The following is a 21,210-nucleotide window of genomic DNA, read 5'->3' as shown; positions in this document are numbered from 1 at the left end:
AATATTAAAGCGGATCATTGTAAATAAATAAATATTTTGCTAAGTATGGTTACAATAGTACCATCTCGTTTTGCCGGGTTAAAAATTGAAGATGACGATGATAATGAAGAGTTTCTACCAAAAAAATCAAACAAAAACCTAAACTGTAAACATAAATTGAAACAACAACAAACTTTGCCGGCAAATCAAAGTGGAAAAAATTCCAATAAGGTAAATAAATACTTAATGTTGAACGTAAAATGCAATTTGTTTTTTTTCTCCAAAAACAAACTCGGTAAAGAGCAAAAAAACAAATCAATACAAAAAGAAAAGGACTGATATGAACGATGAACATTGGAAACAGTGGCAAGAAAGGGATAAAGAGTTTGCTGACACAACGTACGAAAAAGATTTGGAACAAGCCTTACTTTTGTCAAAGCTTGATCTTGAGGAGAACTTGTGCACGGAAAAAAGTGATATTATAGAAAAGAAACATGAGAAATCAAAAGGAAAAGGAAGAAAATCACAACGGATGAATCTACATCAATTTAACCAAATGTTAGAAAACAAAACTGAGACAAAAGCTCCGTCTTTGGAAATAATTCAAGACAATGCACAAGGGAATTTCTTTGAAAACATCAATGAACAAGCCAGAAATATAGTGCGAAAAGAAGATATACAAAACATTGGTCAGACGCAAAAAAATAAAAGTAAGTTAGATCAGTTAGTCCAATTAGACTTTTTAAATTTCGTGGAGCTTAAATAAGTTTCATAACATAAATATATATTTACAGCTACTTCGACTACAAAACCAGTGTCAACCAATGAGATTCTCATTTCAAAAGATATAAATTTAAAGTCGCCTAATGAAATGGAAAAATTGAGAGAAGAAAATGCGAAGCTAAGTCAAGAGATGGAGGCGTTGAAACAAAAGTTGAAAAATGTCGCAGTAATTATAAAACACGCTGAGATAAAAGAAAAAGTCGATCTTTTGTTGGAAATTCAAGAACTGAAAAAGGTTCAAGAACAAATGTCCATTGAAATGTCAAGATTGTATATCGAATTGGAACAGGAAAAAAGTCGCGCTTCACAAGCAACGCAATATCACTCAGATTACAATCGACTAGAAAACAAAAGTTTGCGATCGGCTTTAAAATCTGTGCGATTTGATGAACGATCTTTTTTTAAGAACTAATAATAAATTCTCTTTAATCAAAATTATAAAAATATCCTACCATCACATTAGCCTTCTTTGGAGACCTTGGTCAAACCTAATCTAAGTAACCATTGAACCAATAAAAAAATGTCTTATGAAGATAATAGACAAATACGACCTTCAGGACATTATTTGAAACATTTAGTTTTTCCAAATCTAAGAAGAGCTTTTGAGAAAAAGTTTTCATATGTGTTCTCTCAAGATCTTAATTCAAGACAAATAATAAGAGGACTTGATTTATTAACACAAGAACTCTCAAATGTCAAAGATGAAGAAAATCATTTATTTTTAAAACCTTGTGTGAAACGCATTTTAATTCATACGTAAGATTGAATTCAAATGAATTTGTTTTTATTAAACATACTTTTTGTATTTCCAATTATTAGTCCACGACCTGTGTTTTCCAACTTCACAAAGTTATCTAAGGAAAAAGCTGCAGTCAGAATTCAAACTTTTTCAAGAGGTTATTTGGCTCGAGTTAATGCAGATGTAGTTGAAATGAGAACATTTTGGAAAGAAATGTGTTCCGAAAAACAACTGAAAAAGATGATGTAGACATATTGATATGTATTGTGTAGTTCTGTCCATTTCGATGATTTAAAAAGACACATTTAGAAAGTGTGCTGCTTAGCTATTTTTCTTATTAGCTCCGCACTTACGCTAGAATTACGGTGAGAAAATCGCAATAAATAGAATACACACTAAAAATCTTAAAATAAATAAATTTAAAATTTGTTTCTGTTTTTATATATTTAATAGTAATAACTTTGATATATTATAACTGCCACCAAATGTTTTTTTTTTATTTTTATTCTGTGTGTTGAGATATCCAATCGATATATTGGGAAACTTCAACAAATACACCTGGTTTTAAAGGTGTCCCACAAGGTACTACAAAAAAAATATTTGATGTAATAATTCAATTGACTGAACAATAATCTTACTTTGTCCCCATGATACAATTCCAACTAAAGTGAATTCATTATCTGTTTTTTGTGCTAGTGGACCACCACTATCCCCACTGCAGGAAGATGACGATCCTAATAAAGGTCCGGCACAAACATTTGTATCAGCATACGGTGAGTTTGTCCACAATCTTTTGCAAGTGGATTGCGAATGTATCGGCATGTTTGCTTTTTGCAAAATATTAGGATACACTCCAGGAATGCGAGAAATAGATCCCCAACCAGACAAAATTGCACGACCTTGTGGATAAGTATTTGGTTGAGGAAGATTAATCGGTTGTACGTAATCATTCATTTTCAATGGCTCATCAATTCTTACAACTGCAATATCATCTGGCCCTACTGATCCACCATAATTCTCATGAGTAATGAATTCAACAACGTTTCTTCGTTGTTCACGACCAGTTTCTTCCTTAAAATCATGCTCTCCTGCAACTACTTCCATGGGTTCGTCGAGTTTACAATGTGCAGCCGTTACAACCCATAATTCTGACAAAATTGAACCTCCACAAAAATGGCTATTCTCATTTCGTTGCAAGGAAACTTGATATGGAAACTCACTATAAAAAGTATAAACACATGAAAATGTTTTTTTTTGTAAAAACTTAATGATGTAGCTCACTTTGGTTTTGCATTGACACCCCTAAAAAGAGACATTTTATTATAACGTTTAAAAAAAATAGGTAATATAAAAAATTACCCGACAATTCGTTCTTGTCCATAAGAATGTGATAGTTCACTTGGTTCAGGGCTCGATAAAACCAGGGAAGATATTCCTAATAAGATAATTGAGATGAACAGTTTCATATTTTAATACTGATGCAATACTGATTACAAATTAAATTTTATTCTATTTAAATACTTTTTCTTGTAGAAACAATAAATATTATGCAAATAAATCATTTTAAAGGCCCCACAATTCTAAATCTATCAGTATCATAAACGTTAAACTTAAATAATTTAGAAACATATAAATGTTTAAGTTTTGATAAGACTTGGCATTGATTTGAATAAAAGAGCATTATAAACGTTATTTTATCACATTTCAAACAAACAAGAGAATATGTAGTTATAAATATGTCCATCATTTTGTAACTTTGTCCATCATTCTGTCATGTATGAGTCTTAAAGTTACTTGTAAAACTCTCAACAACAATCGTAAACGAGAATGAGTTGCATTCGTGTATATAATGAATGACTTGACCGCATTTCAATGTGTTTAATTCCGTGATTTTTCATAAATTTTTCGAGTTTTACCGAAGATTTTCATTAATTTTAACTTTTCATGTTACTCGCGAGACTCCCCTGAACATTTTAAAATTTTTCAAGATTTTCCGATTTTCCATGAATTTTCCGAATTTTCCCGAAAATTTTCATCAATTTTCATTTTTCATGTTACTCACGAAACTCCCCTGAACATTTTAAAATTTTCAAGATTTTCCGATTTTCCATGAATTTTCGGAGTTTTCCCGAAGTTTTCCACTAATTTTCATCGACAACAGTTTCCAACGGATGAACACTAATTTAAAACTCCAACGGATAATTTTTTTGAATATGCTGTCAAATCTGTCACTTGAAAAGAATTCGCCAAACCTGCTAATTCAAACAAAGTTAAAGTGGCACACCACACAGACGGACGGACGACATCACGAGCTTGTCACGAGCACAATACCGCATTTTTTTCAAAAAAATTGAATTGCGGTAAAAAAATAAACACATGATATAATTAATAAATGATTGTCTGCATTTTCTGAATTCTTATTTTTACCGCATTTCAATTTTTTTGAAAAAAATGCGGTATTGTGCTCGTGATGTCGTCCGTCCGTCCGTCCGTCCGTCCGTCTGTGTGGTGTGCCACTTTAACTTTGTTTGAATTAGCAGGTTTGGCGAATTCTTTTCAATTGACAGATTTGACAGCATATTTAAAAAAATTATCCGTTGGAAATTTAAATGAGTGTTCATCCGTTGGAAAATGTTGTCGATGAAAATTAGTGGAAAACTTCGGAAAAACTCGGAAAATTCATGGAAAATCGGAAAATCTTGAAAAATTTCAAAATTTTAAAATGTTCAGGGGAGTCTCGCGAGTAACATGGAAAGTGAAAATTGATGAAAATTTTCGGGAAAACTCGGAAAATTCATGGAAAATTGGAAAATCTTGAAAAATTTCAAAATTTTAAAATGTTCAGGGGAGTCTCGTGAGTAACATAAAAAGTGAAAATTGATGAAAATTTTCGGGAAAACTCGGAAAATTCATGGAAAATCGGAAAATCTTGAAAAATTTCAAAATTTTAAAATGTTCAGGGGAGTCTCGCGAGTAACATGGAAAGTGAAAAATGATGAAAATTTTCGGGAAAACTCGGAAAATTCATGGAAAATCGGAAAATCTTGAAAAATTTCAAAATTTTAAAATGTTCAGGGGAGTCTCGTGAGTAACATAAAAAGTGAAAATTGATGAAAATTTACGGGAAAACTCGGAAAATTCATGGAAAATCGGAAAATCTTGAAAAATTTCAAAATTTTAAAATGTTTAGGGGAGTCTCGCGAGCAACATGGAAAGTGAAAAATGATGAAAATTTTCGGGAAAACTCGGAAAATTCATGGAAAATCGGAAAATCTTGAAAAATTTCAAAATTTTAAAATGTTCAGGGGAGTCTCGCGAGTAACATGGAAAGTGAAAAATGATGAAAATTTACGGGAAAACTCGGAAAATTCATGGAAAATTGGAAAATCTTGAAAAATTTCAAAATTTTAAAATGTTCAGGGGAGTCTCGTGAGTAACATAAAAAGTGAAAATTGATGAAAATTTTCGGGAAAACTCGGAAAATTCATGGAAAATCGGAAAATCTTGAAAAATTTCAAAATTTTAAAATGTTCAGGGGAGTCTCGCGAGTAACATGGAAAGTGAAAAATGATGAAAATTTACGGGAAAACTCGGAAAATTCATGGAAAATCGGAAAATCTTGAAAAATTTTAAAATGTTCAGGGGAGTCTCGCGAGTAACATGGAAAGTGAAAAATGATGAAAATTTTCGGGAAAACTCGAAAAATTTATGAAAAATCATGGAATTGAACACATTGAAATGCGGTCAAGTCATTCGTTTTATACACGAATGCAATTCATTCTCGTTTTATATTTACCCACTGATTCGATCACTGAAATTTTTCTTGATATTTTTGTTGGACATAAGCTTTCTCGAAGAACAAAAACGATGGGATGAAAACGCGTTTGAAGATAGTTGTTGGGGATAGTTCTATAAAAGTTATAAAAAACGGCAAGCAAAAAAATTCTTTGAATTGAATTTTGTAGCTTTAATTCTTATTATTATTATAATTTTTTTTCAATATAAAATTAATTATAAAGTTGATTATTAAAAATATCATTCAAATCATCCTTTATCGGAATTCCCATTCAAAAATATTTATTTTCATAAATTTTTTTTATTTTAAAACCTAACATAAGCGCAAAGCAGAGCAGAAACGATAATTTTTGATGATAATCGATAAATTCTGAGCAAAAAATAAGCAATTTAATCAAGACAGGTATATTTGAACCAACTTCACAACTTCTCAAAAGGTTTTCATTGCATTAAGCCGAAATCTTTTCAGACTTTCCAGAGAGGTAACGAAATAAATGTACTGGTTAACTGAAATACTTAACAAGTATTTGAAAAATGTTGATGATGATTTTAGAGCATGTTCACCCTCTTACGACTAATCAAAGCTCATTAAAAAATTAAATAGAAGTATTGATGTTCTCGGAAGGCTTACCTGGTGGAAAATATAAATTTATTTTGAATGGCATAGAGAAAATATGAAAAATTAATTCAAATGCTTTTAATTAAATATAGATATAATAAACCATTTTTGTAAATTTTGTAGTATAATAATTAAATTAAAAATAATTATGATATATATCAAATAAATAATAGGTGGGTATATATGTATATATGTATAACTTCAAATGACAATAAACCAAAAGATTTTCCGCTTAACAAATTCCTTATGTTTGTCTTTTTTCTTTTTTATTATATTCGCATTAAAATGAAGAAAAATTCAACAAATAGGTATAATCCGTTAAAAACCACTTTACACAACTGTTTGGGAGGGGGAATTGATGATATTTAGTCATCAACAGAGTACGTACCTACATTTACTCATTTGAATAATGTCATTCTTCAATTTAAAAAAAGGAGGAAAGTAAATATAGAAGCGTAAAAAATATGATCAAGAAAGAATAATAGGCGAAGTTTATAATTTATTTTCTTCGTTTTAAAAGATTTATTACCCTCGAGTAGCTTGTGGTTTTATTTTCATCTTTTATGTCATAAATTATTAAAAAGGGAAATAACGAAATCCTTCTGTTTCTTTCGCAAAATATGTATTAATATAATGATTAGATAAAAGATACGACAAGTAAACATCAAATTTCAATATTTATTTCTATGTCTATCAATCTGACGAATATCCGCGAGTTGGCTTACTGTAATGGATCATCAAATAATTGGTCGGATTTTAACAATGGATATGCGAGTGAGTATGAATGGAAAAAAAAAATTTGTTCGTAAAAAATTCCATCATCGAGAACAGTGGTGTATTCTCAGAATCAATGATAACTTTTTCTTGTTCCATATCACTTAATTTGTAAACCTGTCCCTGAATCTTTCGTTTTGTATTTTTTTTACATCAAATGGGAGATACAAAAATGTATTGTCATCAAATGTTGTTATTTAATACTGCATGGAAAGGATTTACGTGTATAAATCTAAAAAATGGAAATAAAAAACAGCAAAATCATACACCAAATAAATGAATTCAGATCTATTTTCACTTCACTGAATCAAAAAAACATTCGAGTTTTGCAAATGTGGATTGCTGCAAGTCAATATTTTATTTTAGTGAGTATAGATTGTAAGTATCCTAAATTTAAAGTTTTGAAATTCGTTAAAATAAAAAATAAAATAAAAAATAAAATAAAACTAAAATAAAATAAAGCAAGCAAAAATGTTTAATAACTTTTAAAAGAGAAAACTTTTAAGCCAATAGTTTATTTCAAGACATTGATTATTTTTTTACATCAAATATTTTATTTTAATAGACACGTATTCAGTTTTAATTAATATCAACCCGAATATTTTCATCTTCATCCGACTCACTGTTACTTTCTTCTTGTTTTTTGCAAATGCTTGTATTATCATCACTATCATCTACATTGTATACAGTAATACCATTATCAAAAACTTTCTTTGATTTCCCTTCGAAATCTACGTGCATTACATAACTAGAGCCTTTGACGTCTTTTTCGTCAACAGTATCTTGGCTTGGACTACAACGATTGTCATTAGCTGATAAATTAATAACGTTCTCAAAGTTTTTTTCCATTTCTCTTGGCTTTGGGATAGAAAAAGCAGAGCCAGACCTCTTTGGAAAATCATTGTCAAAATATGATGTTATCCCGTTATTATTATTATTTATGTTAGCAACTGTTTTTAACGCTTGTGCTGCTAGTTCACGTTTACGTTCGAATATATGACCAGAGACTCGTAAATCAACGAAAAAGTTTGCAGGATCTAAACCATAATGTGGATAAAGAGAAGGGTACCATGCAGGTGTTACTTGAGGCAATACGTCTCCTGAAACACTCGGCACCGACGCTGGTGCTGGTGGTGTGTCTGATACTTCTACTTCTGGTGATGCTGACTTCAAATCTCGTTTTCTTTCATCTACACGGGAAGTTTTGACCTGAATTCCAACATTAGAATTGCCTGACTTTTTGTCTGGGCTAGAGCAACGCTGTAAGACTGTTGGATGTTTGCTTGTTAATTCTAACGGCCTTTCAGTATCATTTGAAATAGCAGAAATATAATCAACATCCTCATTTCTTAATTGATTCCAACCACGTTTGCGACCTATTTTGCGATTTGCTTGTAATATTTGCGACTGTTGCTGATGAGCTGTAGATTCGCGACTCACATTCATCAACTCTGCTTTTTTTGCCTGACTCAACGATCGCAACAACTCACTAAAATAGAACGTATGTTGACCAGCAATCGGTGAGTACATGTAGCTAGGAGTTGCAGCAATAAACTTGTTTACTAAATCTTGTCCTGGAAAACTTGGAGTATTCAAACGCATTCTTGGTATCGGACTTGTCATTTTTGCCATATTTTCTGCAATCAAGCAAAAAAAAAATAAATGATGGTATAAACATGAAGCTGCTGAACAGAAATAAAAAAGTTTCTTAATTATATTCAAGCATCAGAGAACATGAAATTGTTCATATTTTCCCTTATTGTCATATGTCCTGCATAAATGAATAAATTACAAAAACAAATATGTGTATGTATGTGCGAAAAAATAAAATGAGAATTTATGTTAAAACTACATAGGAAGAATTAATTATTTTGAAACACTTCTTTCTGATTAATCCATCTTTGTTATTTTTTCTTTTCTACAATTTTAGATAACTGAAATGCATCAAATTATTTATAATAGACGCAGTAAAAATATTTTTTAATTACATATCTGCATATTTGTCATTATATTCATCAGAACTGACAGTCAATCGAATGAAATTATATTCTGTAAGCAAAATATAAAAAAAAATAAACCCTTATGTGTGAAAACATGATAAAAACATTTTTACCAAAATAATAAAAAAATAACATTTATATTTGAGGGAGACAATGTATATCATCATGCTCGAAAAATATGAAACTTTTCATCATTAATAATTTTTCGTGGTATGACTTTTTTTGTACTGTGGTGCTGATAATAATGCGCTTATGTACGTTAGGTATCAAGTTTATTGTGGAAAATGAGAATCTTTTGTTATACACATTTATGATTCCGTAAGAGGAGTTCTGTATTGAACGATAAAAAAGCTATGGTTTAAAAAAAGATAATTATTTTTTTATTTTGACTAGACATAATTAATGTTTGTTTTCGCGATAGTCATCCATAATCGTCACAATTGAGTTTTGGATGGAATTTATGATTTTATATTATATGTATATGTGAATATGGAGCACATTGTTTCACATAAACAAAATTAAGATAATTAACATGATCGACTCAATTAACACAAACGACAATGAGCGACAATGAAGGGTTGAACCGATTAATTTGTGTGTTGATAAAATTTTCATATTATAATACTAAAAAACTTTTTCTCTTGCGAATTTCTTCAAATGTATACGATACCACACCATGTGGCGCGATGAATATAACGCAAACGTTTATGTCTTTATACAAAAAACAAATATTTAAATTAAAATAGAAACAACTCTTTAAAGAAATTTTGTATAATAAGACGTTCAATTCGTCTACAAACACTTACAACAATAAATTCTTTAATACCTACTTAGTTAAATTAACTCCACGAAAAGTATGTTTTTGTTGTTCATTTAGAAGGAAATAGAGGAAGGAAAACCCTGATTTTTCAATTAAAAAAGGATAAACTTTTATTTTACATTTCTGTTTTTCTTATAAAAAAGTTTTTTCTCAAATATTTACACAATTTTATTATTATTATTACCAGATAATTTTCGCAACATGTTCTTTTAAGTGCTTTTCTTCTTCTCTTTCACAAGACTTTCCTAAGTTATCAAACGTATTTACATGACGACATAAGCTGCTGCAATATTGCAGATGTTTTGATTCACATAAAAGTATAAAAGTGTACTCAGTAAAAATTTGTTGACAGATACGAAGTAGACGCCGATGATGATATGAAAAATATTGTAAAGATTCAGCGAAGCGTTTCTAATATAATTCGCAGGTAAATCCGCGTTATATGTTTAAACATTGTTTGACGTATGCTTACTTTTTGCTTTTTATGGAAAAAATGATATTATCATGATCACAATTTTATCTTTTGTGTAAAAGATGCAACTAGATATTTTATATCATTTTTTGTCTTTTAAAGTAAAACTTATTTATTTGCTCCTCATACCTTATCGTTGAGGTTTTTTTATCAAAAAAAGTAGATAAAAAAAAATCAACAACTTGTTAGACTGACATATCACATAGAATTAGAGGAAAATATTTTTTTGTATAGAAATTGAATTTACTCACAGTATTTTATTTCAAGTGTAATGAAAGAGTATAAGCCGATTATTTGCACTTGAAGAAGAAAATTTTAGAATGTGTTTACATTGTAGAATAAATCTTTGCTGCTTGTCAATTACACTAGTAGCAAAACAAAGACTTGAATGATACTCCTATCACTCAAAATGAATGTTTTAAATGGTTTTGCTTAGAAAGTATTTCAAAAGATGTTTAAAGTCTATCCTTATCGTAAAATAGTTTTTTGTTTGTTAGAAGCAACAAACAATAGAATTGTATTTTAGAACAAGAAAACCCCCCAAGGAGCAACACAATTGCCTTACTAAAACAATTGAAAGGATGTAAAATCATCTACATTTGGTGGAAATTTCTTCTTTAAATTTTTAGCAAAATCTTCTTTTCATATGTTATAAGATTAATATATTAAATATTTTATATATGGCTCATTTCACGAGGAATCACAGAAAATTACAAATTTGCCAAATCAAAAATCTATGAAACCTTCCATCTAGAGTATTAAAAAAAATAAACTTTTGTTCTAGCGAAATTTTCTAGCAATGGATTTTCCGAGTTTTTCTTCAGAATTCGATTTCACTGTAGAGTAAAATGTATGAAAATCGGGTATTTTTTGGGTAATATTTTTTTCTGAAATGAATATTTATCGAAAGTTATTCAATACCCAATACTGACAATAGTAATTTTTTGAAATGTATTTTTTATATTTTTCATTTACACTTTAGTTAAAGCCAAAACTTACATGAAAAAAATAGAGAAAGTAGTCGTCTAAAGAACGACATACTAAACCGCATTTCAATGTTGCATTTGTATCTTTGCTTTTGGTACTCCTCATTTCACATTTTCAAACTCCTCATTTAACATTTTCGAACTCCTCATTTCTCATTTTCGTACTCATCATTTCAGATTTTTGAACCCCTCATTTCAGATTTTCGAACTCCTCATTTCACATTTTCGAAATCCTCATTTCACATTTTCGAACTCCTCATTTCAAATTTTCGAACTCCTTATGACCCTTTCACAATTCCATACACCTCACAACCCAAGGAACTGCCCACTGACCTTCAGGGTCCTCAAATAACTAAGAATTACAAAAAAAAAAAATTTGGGGCACACCGGAACACACACACGACAAGTCGAGTTTAATACCGCATTTTTTCTTCGAAATGCGGTAAAAATACAAAGAAGAGAAAAAATTGTACAGAAAGCTAAAAAGGAACCGTAAAGATAAGAAAGAAATATTCCTCAAAAATTTTAGAAATTCTAGAATGATTCATTAAGATTTTAAGGTTTTCGATATACTTTTCTTTTCTCGATACATATTTGAAATGTTATGTATGTATTTACTAATTTACTTTATTTTTTCAATTTTATTTATTTTAAGACTTTTTTCATTTTTTTACACAACAAGCAATGTGCGTGTCACAAACATTGACGAATTTACTAAGTTACAAATTAGTATTTTTTTAAATCAAAATTTAAAAATTATTCAACAATGATGCTACTAGGTACTTATAACAGTATTTTTAAACAATTTTTCTTTTCATTAAAATTAACTTAATGACAAAATTATTTTAAAAACAACTAAAAAAATAATACAGGACTAAAACAACTAAAAAACTATTAAAACTAAACTTAAACTATTAAAACATTGAAAGTTGATAAATAAATGTTTTTCAAATGCTCTTTATTTTTATCGCATTTCGAAGAAAAATACGATATTATCCTTGAGATCAGCATGGCCTGATTACCCAAAAAGTTAAAATTGAACAAAGTCAGTCAGAAAGTAAAAAATCATATTTTCGAGTTTTCATTTCACCGCAGATTTTAGAACGTTCTCTTTACTCTGTCAAAGATATTCATTTAAAAATTCCTAAATTTAAAAAAAAAAAACAAATTTAAATATTTGAAATTAGGCTTCTGAAATACGATTAAGTTGAAAGTACTTGGTATGGGCGAATACTGATATCTTTAGTTTTACATCATAGGGACGAAACGCGATGTTTTTGAATTACCTTTATTGTCTTTAATTAGTTTTTATCAAACTTCACGACGGCATATTTATATTTTTTCTGTCTCCAAGACTAAATTTGTGGGAAACACATTTTAACAATGTGTGTTATAAAGAAACTTCAAAAGTCAATGTAATACATTTTTGAATAGCTATAATCTTCAATAAAATTTTTAAAAAACAATTAAAGAAAACGAACACTTTTCGAAATTTTCAGTCTTATTTTATTTTTATCACAACCTTAATAGTTTTTTAACACACAATTATCTCCGACGGCCAAACACAAATCAATTTCGCTGTATGTACACGAACATTACACTTTTGAAATATGATTTCGAATTGAAAAGCTCACAAAGTCATAAAAAATCATTTTAAACCATTTAGTTCATCACCCCTTTTTAACATTGATTTATTAAATGTTAGGATGGTTGACATCGAAAATATCGTCATACGTTATTCACTTATTTGTTGTATTATTTCGAAATATTTTATCACATGTGCACTACGTTGACAAAAGGGTTTCATATAATTTTAATTTGTAATTCATCATCGTCAAAATACATGCACTAAACTGTTTGATAATAAAACAGCAAATAAAGGGGAAACGAACACACATGTTACATGCACTTGTGGCTTGTTAAAAATTTGTTTCTAAGAGAAATTGTATTTGAAAAAACCTTTCATATATTTTTTCTTAACAAATTCTTTTGTCAAGTGTTTTTGATGTGATGATTAAACGAATCTTATGGGATTTGTGTTTTTACTAAATTAAAAAAGGGAGCAATTTAGCTTATTTTATATATTAAAATATGATTATTGTAAGGACACTAGTAAAAAATGCATAAAACACTCTTAAAAAACATACCTTGAGGAAAAGCAGCAATATTCATTATCGTTTCGTCACTATTTTTTTCTAATTGAAAAAAAAAAAATTTTCAGGTTCCTTTTCTACTGAGTCATGTTACTTTAAATTTCCTTTTTTCTCAGTTTTGATTTTTACCGCCCTAAATTTGATTATTCTTTCCACTTTTATGAAAAAAAAAACTACGTGTATCCTTGATGACAGTTTAAAATCAAATGAAATCTATTTTTTAAATTTTATTCTTGTACCAATGAGTGTCGTTTCGCGTGTACTTCATTCTACTTAGTGCTACGTAAGGTTTATTGTACATTATCGATGCTGAACGAAAATCCTTGTGTTATCCTCCAACAAACACATGCTGCTGCATCATATATTTTGTATAAATGTAGACGCGCGACAACGATGACAGAATGCTCGTGTGTACAATTTGTGGATGGAAATTCATTTGAATATGGGGTGGAAATAAAACATACAATAGTGTCGGTTTGATGTACGACAATATAATTGTGACGGTCTACTCATCGTAGATTGCGGTTGCTATGTTCGCATTTAATTCTCTATTTTAAAAAAAAGTAAAAAAAAAGAAGTGAGATACATAGCTTGAAGCATCATCAACATAGTGCATTAATTTTTTTTGAACAATATCATAAAACTCCTATGTAAGCGCTTTTGTAATTGTACAGACATTAATTAGACTAAGTTGAAGCAGTTTCGTAGATGATATATAAAAAAATTTTTGTATATCAAAAAAATTAAAAATTCGTGCGAAAACTTACTGAGAATCTAAATCTGATAAAAAATATTTGATTCCGTCGAAAAACTTTGAACCGCGAAAACAATTGTTGCATGAAATCTCCTTATTAATAACCACTTCTGATCAACCAGAGATTGTCCACTCGGCAAAATGGAATGAAGATATACAGATAATCAGTATTTATTGTATAGGTACAAGAAAATAATTGAAAAAATCTATAAACCAAAAAATCTTTTTTTTTTTAAATATGAATAAAGTGTAAACATTTTACTTCAGAATATCAAAAGTGTTAGTGTTTAAAAGTTTGAAAAGTTTTTTAGTTTTGATCCTAAAATTATTCACGAGAATATTCATGTTTAACCAAAAGAAGGATCAAAAATGAATATTTTTAATTTTAATATCGGAATTAATAAATTTTTTTTTTTCATATTGCATTGGTGCAAATCTAGAAATTTATCACTCAAAATTTTTTTTTGAGATGCTGAATTGACAAAAATAACGATTTTTTCTTTATGAACAACATAAACATACCTATTGTGTCTTCCAAAGATATTGGATTATACTACTTGTTTATTTTACAGATTAGCTTTCAATATTGTCTTATAAGTAGTATGTACATATACTCATCCTCTACCTGAAATGTTTACAATAAATAACTCCGAACAATATATGTGTTATGCATATTGCGCGAAAGATCCATCGGGAAATTTAAAAGCAGTTTTTGTTCAGGAAATTCTTTTGTTCCTTTATTAGATGTTATGTATGCAAAAAGTCCTTTTTCATTTAGTTTTCCAAAAATAACTAAAGAATCTATTGCTTTTTCAGTCAAATCAATCTACACACATGTTACTTCGTAATAAAATTATCTATAGACGATTTTATTTACCTCATTTCGAAGAAATAAAACCGTATTGTGCTACTCTGTACCCCCAAAATTTAAATAGATTATCAATATATTCGGAAAAACTTTTATTCTCTTGGAAAAACTGTTTCACATTTGGAACAAAATAGTAAATCAGTAACATCGAAATGCGATAAAGATAGTCGTTCTTCTGACGATAACTTTTTCTATATTTTTTGTATTTGATACGTGAAAATGATGGAAGGATGCATTTTATTGTTCTTAAATTTATTGTTACGACAGAAAACAGTAGAATGGATGAAGTTATTTAAAATTGAAACGGAGACAGAAACACAAAAAATAAAAATAAATGACAGTCGTCATGTAAAATGAGGAGGAAATACGTCTATTTCGGAAGTTTTAAATGCAATGTATTAATGTTGATACTATGTAAATATACTGGAAAATCATTTGTATTTTTTTTAAGTACAAATATATTTGTTTTATTCAAGTTTCTGTCTCGAAAGTGAATCTTGTTCTATTTGCAGGTCAAAGAAAAGTGATCAAAAGTTTACTTTTTTTAGTATGTTTACCAAAAAGTAATTCCACACTTGTACACATATATTAGTTAGATTTTGAAATACATTTTTTTTAATATTTTAGTTTTTTTAATTTTTACAGACAACAGTTTTTTAGTTTTCAAAGAACTTTAGCAATTAAAGTTTATTTAAAATTTCTATATCTTACATGGTTTTTATTTCATTATTTTAACTCGAAACAGAAAACGTTTTTAAAACATTCTTACATCTGGGATGAAAAATTTTTGTGACTCCTTGCAATTTATGAGAAAAATTTGACAAGTAAAGTGATTATTAAATATGAATGTATGTTGAAATACATGTACTTTTTTGCCAGGACTCAGCTTAAATCAAAATATTTCATCTATTTGATTGTAAGGCTTCTTCTTTAGATGATCCAATGCAAAATAAATTTTAGTGCAAAAACGGTTAAAGAGTATTATTAAAGGTTATCAAAGAATATTTTAAAAACTAAACTGTAGATAAAAAATGACATACCTATCATATCTGGAATATATGTGAAAAATATATGTGAAAAATATATGTGAATAAATATATTATGATTTTGGTTTTTTTTTTCTAATATTTTATATTTGTTATTAAAATGAAATATTAAAATGAAATATTTTTCTTTGAATTTCTATTTTTTGGTCAAAAGTTTGACTTTGTAATTATTTGTTTTATCTATACAATGTACATCAACAAAAGATATTTTCATTCTAAATTCTAATTCTGCAATCCATTCTAAAAAATACCAAAACTACGTTTTTTCATAAAACCGTAATATAACTGAAAACTGAATAGTTTATCGTGGTGTCCATAAAAAAAGAAGAAACTTTTCTTTTGTAATTTTTTTTTTTCTCCTTGTTTTTGAAAATTTTATGATAGTTTTAAAAAATTTTTATCGTAAAATATAGGCGAAATCCAAGTAGCGAAAGAAAAGGTCAAAATTTTAAGTTTATTATTTCGAAATTTTTGTTGACCAGGATTGTTTGTGGTCTAGAGTACATTTTTATCATGAAACTTAGTAGTTGGAAACGAGCCTTTCGGACAGAGAACCTGATAATGTGATATTTTTGTGTTTTTCAGAAATTATAAATTATGAAATTATGATAATAAAAATGAGGCAAAAATAAATGTTGCCAAAGCAAAAGTGTCTTATTTTAAATGGACGTCAAGATAAAACAATCAGATTTGGACTTTTATGAGTAAATTCAAAATCCGGGATTTTGGTATTTTTTAGAATGGAATGCTGATTATAGCACGTTAAAAAATCAAAAATTAATTTTTTTTTGCAAAAGTCAAAACAATTCAGCTTTTTCGATGAGTATTGTTATTTTCAATCATTAAATTCCAATCATTTGAAACAATATTTAGAAATATGACACATAAACTTCAAAATAAATACATATATCAGTTTACTTTTTTTAAGCAAAGTTATATCAAAAACTAAAAGAAAAATTCTGTATCTGTATGAATGTAAAGGCTCGAAGCCTGACGTCAAGTTTATTTTTTTAGAATAATCGTATGAATTAGTATCCAAATAAATTACTTTATAAATATTAAAGTGCAATAGATTTCAATGATATGATGATATTTTTTTTTTATTTTTCATATGATAGTTTTGTCAACAACTTCTTGTCAAACAATCATATAATTTACAATTCATTCTGACAACATGTCTGTCTTTGAATATGAATTTAAAGCTTGTAAAACAAATTAATGACTTTAAAATTTTTGATAAATATGGTTATGAAAATAAGTGACATATAACCACAAATTAAGAGGTCTATATAAAGAAACTCGCGCTTTAAATATCATTTAGAGGTGCGATTTTATAAAATGAAGATCGCTTTAAGTTTTCTGTTATTAATTACGTTTGCAATCATATGTGCTCATCCATTACGGGATGATGGCAAGTTTTGTGAATCACATTTAATTTATTGCTTTTTTATTTTATATATTTTTAGAGGGTCGAATCGTTGGAGGAACTACTGCATCTCCAGGCGAGATCCCATGGCAAGTTTCTTTACAATGGCCCTCAGGAACCCGTTAGTATGAAAATATTTGATAGAACGTATTCTCAATTAACCTATAACATTTTATAGATTACTGTGGCGGCAGTATTTTGAACACTAATTGGGTTATTACAGCAGCTCATTGCGAAGAACGACCAAATAACTGTAAAGTTGTTGCTGGAGCTCACGATGTCGAACGTAAGACAAATTAAAAATATGAATCTGTAAAAAGTTGAAACAAATGCTATATTTAAGGCCCAAGTGGTCGAGAGCAAATACGTAATGTGCGTGCTTTCTATGTTCATCCAAAGTATGGTGGCGGTGTAGGACCAAATGATATAGCATTAGTTAGAGTTACAAAACCATTCAAATTCAGTAGCACAGTTAGAGCTATTGGCCTACCACCTCCACGAACATACCCAACTGGACACGGACTGGCAAGTGGATGGGGTGATATGAGTCGTGATGCTAGTGGCCAATACGCAAGATTTTTGCAGAAAGTCTGGTTGCCAATTCATTCACAAGAAAAATGTGCACAACTGTGGCGTGGATCTTCTTTTGATGAGACAAATTTATGTGCGGCCCCTCTTGATGGATCAACAGGTGTGGAATCGGTTTCGTTTAATTGAATTTTATTTAAATGTTCAATTACTCTACCAATTTGAATAGATACATGTAATGCTGATAGTGGTGGACCACTGGTTCAAGGAAATACTTTAGTAGCTTTGGTTTCTTGGGGACCATCACCTTGTGCAAGACCAAACGCTCCCGGAGGTATGTTTTTATATGTATATTTGAGAGATTTTCACAAAAATAAAATTTTCTGATTTCACAGTATTTGTTTGGGTATCTTATTATTTGGACTGGATTGCTCAAACACAGCAACGTAACTAACGTTTAGAGCCCGTTATTGTTTCAAAACACAGGAATAAAGTTCTATTTATCAAATTCAAAAACCTAATTTGAAAATGTATCTAATTCACTTTTACTTTTATGAAAAGCAAAACACAACTAAATTTTTTTTTGATTTCGACCTACTTTAAAAAATAAATAAAAGAAATAAAGTGAAGAAAATATTTTTTTTCATATATTTTTATTAATACATATTCGCAAGATATGAATATCATTAGGACAATTAATATACGTATAAGATAAAAATATTTGGTATAAAAGCTAATAAAATCTATGTATTAGTTTTATATTGTACATCTACATCGGCTTTTACGAAAAATCAGAAAATTTATCTGTAGTAATATTTCCACTGCTACCGCTTCCTTCTTCTTGCAGTTCTTCCATGTTTCCACTGAATTTTTCGGGTTTTTGAAAACATTTCTGAACCAACGCATGTAACAATCCAAGAATAATAGCTCCAATACCATAGTATCTAAATAATAGACTACCACCAACTTTGCTGGATAAGTACCCACCTAAAAGACTCCCCAACGAAACACCAATTCCCTCAAAAACGGCTCCAGTCAATCCCTATAAATTATTTTTTATGTTTTAATGAATTTCAACACAGAAAATTTACTCGACTTGCAATACCTGCAATGTAGCTTCAGTTCCTGCAGGTGCTACGATACTTGCATAACTTGCCATTGTTGCATAAAATAGTCCGAAACAAAGTCCATTCAAAAATTCAATCGGTATAATGTACCAAGGATTCACAAGCAAAGAATAAAGTAAAAAGCGAATACCAAAAGCACATAATACCAAAGTCATTGTATGAATGTGTCCAATTTTCCGTAAGATCCATCCAGAGAGAATAAAAAAAGGCAATTCACCACCAAAACATTGAATCGCCATAATTATGCCTTGAAGTGTTTTCATGTAATCCATATAATCACATCCTTGTGCACGACCCAAGTCTTCCAAGTGCCAGAATAGCAAATTCCAAACTAATGCAGCACAAAATCCTACTGCAATGCACCACAAAAAAAACATTTGCACATTCGGAGTAAACACCTTACTGACATCTTTTAGAATATGACTGGATACCTTAGTTTGTTTGTGCTATAAATAGTTGTATCTCTTTAGTTTGTTAAGAAATAATATTAATAAAAAAGGAATGTACTTGTAGCTTAGACGATATCAACATATCAAAAAGAATCAGTATTAAAACCAGGTAAAATATTACAGTATAGTCTTTTTCTGCGTTTTTGGCAGATAATTTATCAATGAGGAAACCAGTAATAAGGGCCAGTGTTCCCCATCCTACAGCTCCCCATAATCTTTGGTTTCCATATAAATGAGGTTGATCTCCTAACATTTCGAAAGCTATAGCATCACCTACGGACACCACAACGGCCATGCCAGCCCATGAGATTATTAGTAGGAAGAACATGATCCAAAATTGATACAACCCATAAGCCTACAACAATTAAATATAAATCTTATTACAATTGCACAGTTGAACAATGAACGAAATAAAACCTCGCTGTCTGGAATTCCAGAAGAAATTATATCCGTCACATCTGAGTCGTTACAAGAAATTTTACAATTAAAGTCAAAAAATGTCCAATTGTGATTACACTGTAAATACGATAAGTTGTCATTCTTGAACTTTACTTGATCAATCCTCAAATGCAAACAGTTTGATACTGGTAAGATATGTTCTCTTGGTACATAAGCATCAAATTGGAACTCTTCTCGCATGGTAGCACTACAGTCTGCTTCAATACTCCAATATTTGCATAGTGTCTCCCAGTCGGATGCATTTACAAAGCATCTGGTTCTACAAAACATTTGACTGGTATCATTGATGCTTGTTATACGATTGAGTGCACATTGGTTATTGTCAAATGTGGAATTGCCATTTGTTAGGCAATATTTGAGGTTGGAAATATTTTCGTTGCAATCTAACTTAACATCAGTCTCTTTTACAATGGAGGGAATAAAAATGAAGGAGAAGAAACTAATTGCGGTAATAAACTGTAAAATGGAATATCGATATTGAGAGGTGGACCACTAAATAATTATGAAACCTACCTGAAATAATAGAAAAAACATTTTTTGCTTGTGAAACTTATCAGCGAGACCACAAAACAGGGGCTTAGATAGTAAGCCAACGATAGGTAAAACTGCATAAATCGTTCCTAAAACACTTGGACTAAAGCCCAATTGTTTGATGATAGTTGGCACAAAGGGAACAACCTGAATAAATAGTTTTATACTAAATACATATATAATAAATAATGCAATATATTTATTTCATACCGGCGCTGTCCCTGTAATTAAGAGAACAATCTATTTAAATACCTAATAAAATTTTTCTTATGAGTTGATTAATACCTGCATTCCATGTAAAGTAATGAGCCTTAAGTGGCAGCAATCTTTTATTTATTTGAAGGCTCATTTTTTTCTAAAGGATATTCTCAATACTGATTTTATAATTACACATCAACACATGTGCATTTGATTCAGGTTTCAATAATAAAAACAAAAGAATAAATCTTACAATATTTTTATTCTCGAATATATGTATAGTCAAAAACATTTGCTATGAAGCAGTTTATAGCTGATTAAGCAAAATAAATTGTTTTACAACACATATCGGATTGCAATATCAGCGATAATTGATAAAGTAAAGTCATTCAATTTACCGAATAACAAAAAATTGAATCAATCGTTTGTTGTACATGTATTTTTCAGATAGAATTAAGAACAACGCATCTATCACATTCCATTTTTAGGTTCATTTGTAAACAAAAGTTATCTTTTATTTTTATAAAACACTTCTATTTTTTTATTGAATAACGAAATTTTTATTTATTTAAGAAAAACAATTCAAAGCATACAAGAAGCAACTGTCAAAATTTGTTTTTGACTGTTTTAAACTCATTTACTTTCACCTCAATATCAATTGCACAAATGATATCTCGCACATAAACAGTTTTGGCGAAGCGGAA

At 29.4% G+C, this 21,210-nt stretch overlaps 5 protein-coding genes across 6 annotated transcripts; 2 read left to right on the top strand and 3 right to left on the bottom strand.

The window, feature by feature from the left end:
* The first annotated feature begins 11 nt into the window (after window positions 1-11).
* Window positions 12-1,891, top strand: LOC134827169 (G kinase-anchoring protein 1-like). 2 transcript variants are annotated; one of them, XR_010161752.1, is made up of 4 exons: window positions 12-210; window positions 281-689; window positions 774-1,518; window positions 1,582-1,891. XR_010161752.1 is itself a non-coding variant. In XM_063839740.1 (3 exons), exons 1-3 carry the CDS (start codon window positions 46-48, stop codon window positions 1,172-1,174), a joined length of 975 nt encoding a protein of 324 aa, XP_063695810.1. In that variant the 5' UTR covers window positions 12-45; the 3' UTR covers window positions 1,175-1,891. The 2 variants fall into 2 exon arrangements, 1 of the variants encoding a protein (XP_063695810.1); XM_063839740.1 differs by having other exon boundaries at window positions 774-1,891.
* Window positions 1,892-1,915: 24 nt separating this feature from the next.
* On the bottom strand, window positions 1,916-3,000 carry LOC134827170 (trypsin-like). The gene is made up of 4 exons (XM_063839741.1): window positions 2,861-3,000; window positions 2,783-2,803; window positions 2,140-2,720; window positions 1,916-2,086 (listed from the first exon to the last, which is right to left on the bottom strand). The coding sequence occupies exons 1-4, from the start codon at window positions 2,965-2,967 to the stop codon at window positions 2,004-2,006; spliced, it is 792 nt and encodes a 263-aa protein (XP_063695811.1). The 5' UTR covers window positions 2,968-3,000; the 3' UTR covers window positions 1,916-2,003.
* A 4,259-nt stretch (window positions 3,001-7,259) lies between these two features.
* On the bottom strand, window positions 7,260-13,299 carry LOC134826915 (uncharacterized). The gene is made up of 2 exons (XM_063839422.1): window positions 13,115-13,299; window positions 7,260-8,326 (listed from the first exon to the last, which is right to left on the bottom strand). Exons 1-2 carry the CDS (start codon window positions 13,137-13,139, stop codon window positions 7,269-7,271), a joined length of 1,083 nt encoding a protein of 360 aa, XP_063695492.1. The 5' UTR covers window positions 13,140-13,299; the 3' UTR covers window positions 7,260-7,268.
* A 3,771-nt stretch (window positions 13,300-17,070) lies between these two features.
* Window positions 17,071-18,388, top strand: LOC134828617 (trypsin-like). The gene is made up of 6 exons (XM_063841602.1): window positions 17,071-17,199; window positions 17,255-17,335; window positions 17,393-17,500; window positions 17,558-17,905; window positions 17,972-18,076; window positions 18,138-18,388. Exons 1-6 carry the CDS (start codon window positions 17,127-17,129, stop codon window positions 18,194-18,196), a joined length of 774 nt encoding a protein of 257 aa, XP_063697672.1. The 5' UTR covers window positions 17,071-17,126; the 3' UTR covers window positions 18,197-18,388.
* LOC134828607 (major facilitator superfamily domain-containing protein 6-A) lies at window positions 18,368-21,016 on the bottom strand. The gene is made up of 8 exons (XM_063841591.1): window positions 20,905-21,016; window positions 20,594-20,682; window positions 20,519-20,529; window positions 20,291-20,455; window positions 19,736-20,233; window positions 19,377-19,673; window positions 18,848-19,315; window positions 18,368-18,784 (listed from the first exon to the last, which is right to left on the bottom strand). The coding sequence occupies exons 2-8, from the start codon at window positions 20,655-20,657 to the stop codon at window positions 18,524-18,526; spliced, it is 1,764 nt and encodes a 587-aa protein (XP_063697661.1). The 5' UTR covers window positions 20,658-20,682; window positions 20,905-21,016; the 3' UTR covers window positions 18,368-18,523.
* Window positions 21,017-21,210: the final 194 nt, after the last annotated feature.

The sequence above is a fragment of the Culicoides brevitarsis genome, chromosome 1, assembly GCF_036172545.1.
Source record: "Culicoides brevitarsis isolate CSIRO-B50_1 chromosome 1, AGI_CSIRO_Cbre_v1, whole genome shotgun sequence".
In the NCBI taxonomy this organism is placed as follows: domain Eukaryota; kingdom Metazoa; phylum Arthropoda; class Insecta; order Diptera; family Ceratopogonidae; genus Culicoides; species Culicoides brevitarsis.
This window is presented reverse-complemented; position numbering and strand designations above follow the sequence as displayed.